Here is a 5,000-nt window from a genome sequence, read left to right as displayed (position 1 = left end):
GTTTAGCTTCAGAGTTCTCCATGGACTCGCGTAGATCTAATTGAGTAGTTGCTGCTGCTGCTGCTGCTGCTGCTGCTGCTGCTGCTGCTGCTGCTGCTGCTGCATCCGTATCAGGATTTCCAAGTGGTTGCTCCACTCCAGGAGTTGTAGGTAGCTGAGAGCGTTCCCAGGCCTGGTCACTGACATCATTATGAGCAGTTTGCATTTTACAGTTTGCAGTTTGCATATTTACTTTTTGCATATTTGCATGTTGTAGGCTTGCTTTTTGCAAGCTTGTATTGCTTGCTTTTTGCTGGTTTCCATTTTTCAGGCTTGCTTTTTGCAACTTTGCTTCGCTTGCTACATGTTGCAGACTTGTAATTTTGCTGGCTTGCTTTAGTTTCTTGCTGTTGTCTTGCTTTTCCCTCTACAAAGCTTGCAGAAGTTGCAAGCTTGACCATACAATCTCCGGAATCTGCTTCAGGATTTGTATCGAGCTGAGAGTATTCCCAGGCCTGGTCAATTACATCATTATTAGCAGTTTGGAGGTTGCAGTTTTCAGTTTGCACGCTTACTCTCTGCAGGGTTGCTTTTTGCAAGTCTTCTTTGCTTGCTTTTTGCAGGTTTGCATTTTGCAAGTCTGCATTTCGCGGGTTTGCTTTACTCTCTTTTCGCATGCTTGCTTTTTGCGTGCTTGCTTTTTCCTCTACAAAGCCTGCAGACGTTGCAATGCAACCCTGGGAATACAATAGAATTCCTAAAGGGAAATCAAACAAACTTAGAGACTTGTAAGAAAATCCATGCGTTACCTACCCCGTTATCTCTTAAAGATTCCAGAGATTGTATAATACATCTTGCATTTCTAAATTCATTTCTTTCATCTCATCTGTCGTTTTTATCTGCTCTTGTATAACTTCTTTCTTTTCTCCTGACTTTTCCTCTGTAATATACTGTACTGTAGGCTTAGGCGACTCTGTCTTCCGTACAAACTGAAGAATCTTAACGAGGTTGCTGGATAAAGAGGCTCCAGCTTGCACTCCAATCCTGTTTGGAGGTTCTTCTTTCTCCTCCCAACTCCCCAGTTGGCCTTCACCTTTTGGAGGGAGTTCTTTCTTTTTAACTCTCTCTCCTTTTCTCTGGCGAAGCTCTTGTTTGAGCTTTCTATCTATTTCTATGAGCTGTTTGGCCTCCATTTTGAAGTCCTTCCCTCCCCCAGCCGGGGGGAGGTTTGTTTGGGATCAGTAGGCCTCGTTGGGGAGGGAGGGGGGGGGAAACCTACAGCTCCCCCACCCCACCCGTACGTCCCCCAAATACACAAGTGGTCTCAAAAGAATCCCCACAGTCTTAGGAACGTCCAGATACTATTTTTGAAGAAATTCAACCCCCCCCGAAGGGGGTTAAAACCGCGCTCACTAGGGTTGCCAGGTTCAATCCCTGAGACCGATCCTGTATCTTTAGGAGAAGAGAAAGTCAGCCAAGTGCAGGTGTTCTTGCAACCCTGTAATTGGAAAAACCGCAAGGTGGAATTCTCCCTGCACAATTTTTAAAGATACAAAAGACCTCTTGGTTGCCAGGCCCAGCCTCTAAGAGATCTTCTGTATCTTTAAAAGTTGTGCCGAGGGAAGGGAGAATTCCGCCTTGTGGTTTTTTTTCCATTACAAGGTTGCAAGAACCACCTGCACTTGGCTGACTTTCTTTTCTCCTGAAGATGACAGGATCAGTCTCAGGGATTGAACCTGGCAACCCTAGCGCTCACCCAAGCCCTTCGCAGGAGCTCCGGAAAACCACGTCCTTCCTCCTTGCAAACAGGCTTCGGCTTAGGGAAGATTTTTTTCTTTTTTTAGGTAAGGTTTTTTATTAAAATTATTCATACTACTGGTCACATCCCGCACGCGAAAACACGTAACAATATCGCCACTCTCAGAATAACGCATCTAGCTAATACACATACTTTTCCTAACTAACCTAACACTAACACAAAATATTCATCTCAGCTCTGTGTTATAGGAGGGGTCGACTCTGATGTCCACGGCCAGAATTTTCTCCGCTTCTCATGCGGCAATTTTTCTTTTTCAAATGAACTCAGTTCTCTTATTTCTGATAATATCGTCCTAATCGTACTTCCGGAACTGCATATGTTCTGAGTCTTACTTTCTTTTAACCGTTGCCAACATAAGATACTTAGAACAAATAAATTGACAATTCTTATCGTTGTCCAGGGTACCTTCCAGTAATTATTCACTACGTTGTTTTTATTTCTAGGTCTTTTCACTCCTTTTCTTTCTCTCGGGCCTTGAATTCCTTTTTCCGGTTCCGCTCCCGAAACAATAGTTTTCCCTCAAAAGGTCTGGCCAATCCAGAGTTTTAGCAATTATAGTCCACGTCTCTTTCGCAGATACACAGTCTTTAACAAAATGTGGAACGGTTTCTTTTTGTGTCTGCCCTGTTCTTACAGCTTCTTCCTGACACCTTAATCGTGGACAAGCTTGGTTAACATTGGCTAGCCACGGCGTATTTGCTTGCACGCTATAAATCTGATGAAAAAACTTCCATCTGATGTCCCATAGTTTATAAGGAATTCTTTGATCTTTCAAGAATTCCATCTGGTGTACAGGCTCTTTTAAATACATGGATAAATTTCCCCTTTTTACATTCTTTTCACATTCCGGCTGAAAACTATTTACTTCTAATAAATTCCTATACATTTTCTTTCTCTTCACTTTTGGTTCACACCTTTCCATTTTTATGATGCTTGCCCTTAATTTCCATTCTCTTACATTACTGTACATTTCAATCAAATAATCAGGTCCAAAACACTTCAGCGATGGTGTGATTTTATAATTGACCTTATCTTTCTTCCCACCATATTTTGGCCCAATCTTTAATTCTCCGGTGTTTGGCAAAAGCCACCAACCAAAAATGAGGTGCCAATTCTTTTCTTTCTACCTCTGCCCACTTCCCAAAATTATGACTAACAAAAATTGCTAAAAATTTGAAACCAATTGCTGTAAAATTTAGACCACCCTGTGCTACAGATTTGTACGCCTCTGCTCTTGCAAGGGGGAAATTAGCCGTTCCCCATAGAAACTTAAATGCCATTTTATTAATCTCTTTAACGATCCTTTCAGGTGGTGGGTAGACAGCTGCCAAATTACCTACTACCGGTACCAAGTACGTACTAACGTACATGGCTTTCCGATAAATAGAAAGATGCCATTTTTGGCCGCATTTGTATTTTTTCTTTGACTTGATCTCTCCACATGTTCCAATTATATTCCCACCCTTCCCATTTGACTGCAAAATAAATTCCTAATAATTTAACATGTGTTTGAATTTGCCCTTCCTCAGCTTCTGAATTTATTGCTTCATTTTTATTATTATTACTAATCAGATGTTCCAGTGGCATTACTTGTATATTTCCCTTAATGTTATTGGGCGATATCATAAAACTCTTTTGCATATTTAAATGACCACCAGAAGCCTGACCAAACTGTTCAAACAAATCTCTGATTATTTCTATTTCCTGTTTATCATTTACCAAAATAGATACATCATCTGCATTTTTGCCTCTTTCCCCCGGAACGGCCCCGATGGCGGCCCACAGCTTCGTTCTCTCACGGCATGCCCCCCCCCGTGTAGAAGCCTCCCCCCACCCCCCACCCCCCAACCCCGGGCATCATGAAAGACCCAGTCCCCTGTTTAAAGCAGGGGTAACATCCGACGGGAGACCTGGAGGCTTCTCCACGAACCCGGACCTGGTGGCCGCTCGCGGCGGCGGGGGGGGGGGTGCGTGCGTGCGTGTGGGAAGGAGAGGAGAAAAGGAGGAAGGCGTGATCGGGTTATTCTGGACCCCTCTTTCGCACCAAGAGGCTGGATACACGTGTTAGTGCTATAAGCAGTCGTTTACTCAGACGTTGCACAAAGTAAACAGAAGAGAACAGCAAACGCTTGATACAATGCAGTCCAAAGTCTATATACAGGATTTCTACAGCAGCACAGCCAGAGGTTCCGTGCGCCTTCGTCATCAGACTTGCGGCGTTTAACTCAGACAGCGAGCGCTCCGCGGGTGTTTGGAGAGATACGGAGAGCATCTGCACCCCTTAACCCTGCGCTGCTTTCCTTCTCTCATCGCTCCAGCACTCAGGATGACTCGGCGGGCGTGTTCCCAACCTTAATTAATCGCACCTGATGCTTATCTTAGCTTCTGTGGCTATTAACCCTTCACGGACAGAGTTCCTTTGTAAAACAAATACTTGCTCACATGCACCAACGAGGCGGTGGCGGAGTCCCCGGCGGAGCGCTGATCCGCACGCACGCACGCACGCAGGGGGCGGCGAGTCGAACAGGAGGCTAGCTGCCCCTCTCCCCCCCCCCGGGTAGACCTGGAGGGTGAGAGTTAGAGGGTGAGGGTTAGAGGGTGAGGGTGAGGGTGGACCTGGAGGCAGCTGCGGGAAAGGTGCTGGGGGTGGCGTGGGTGGTACGTATGGCCAGAGTCCTGGGGCAGAGCCCCGCTCTACCGAAGGCGGTCGGAGGAGGGTACGGAAGTCTGGATGGGGACGGATTCGCGGAGCTCGCCCGGAAAGGGCTCCAGGAGGTCGGCGTGGATTTCGGGAGAGTCCCGGTCGGCGCCTCGCTGTCCCCGCGCTCGGACGGCCGGGGCGTGCGCCTGCGGGTTCATGGGCAAGCGGCAGGATCCCCTGGACGAGCCCCTCGCCTGACGGAGGCGCCCGACGTCGGGCCGAGCGGTCGTGCGGAAGCCCCGCCAGGTAGGGGTGACGGATCGCCGGAGGTCGGCCGTGAAGGGTTCCGGCAGGTCGCCGACGGTTTTCGGGAAATAGCCGGTCGCCGCCTCTCGCTCCCAGCGTCCGCCGGAGCCACGGCTCGTCAGTGCGAGAAGGAGAAGGGCTCCAGGAGGCCGTCGTGGATTCCGGCAGAGAGCCGGTCGCCGCCTCACGCGGCCGTGGAAAGGCAGAGCCGGAGGACGCCCCTTGGAAGACGTCTGGAAGGCACGCGGCACGAGG

At 47.9% G+C, this 5,000-nt stretch overlaps 1 protein-coding gene across 1 annotated transcript in view; it reads right to left on the bottom strand.

Moving 5' to 3' along the window:
- The window catches only part of LOC133381990 (collagen alpha-1(I) chain-like), an 8,677-nt gene that overhangs the window by 1,795 nt on the left and 1,882 nt on the right, over window positions 1-5,000 (bottom strand). Inside the window, exons 3-4 of the mRNA XM_061621634.1 lie at window positions 4,497-4,978; window positions 4,241-4,361 (exon numbers count right to left, since the gene is read on the bottom strand). Coding sequence (XP_061477618.1) covers window positions 4,241-4,361; window positions 4,497-4,978 — 603 coding nt within the window. The remainder of the gene's footprint in view (window positions 1-4,240; window positions 4,362-4,496; window positions 4,979-5,000) is intronic.

The sequence above is a fragment of the Rhineura floridana genome, chromosome 3, assembly GCF_030035675.1.
Source record: "Rhineura floridana isolate rRhiFlo1 chromosome 3, rRhiFlo1.hap2, whole genome shotgun sequence".
Taxonomy (NCBI): domain Eukaryota; kingdom Metazoa; phylum Chordata; class Lepidosauria; order Squamata; family Rhineuridae; genus Rhineura; species Rhineura floridana.
This window is presented reverse-complemented; position numbering and strand designations above follow the sequence as displayed.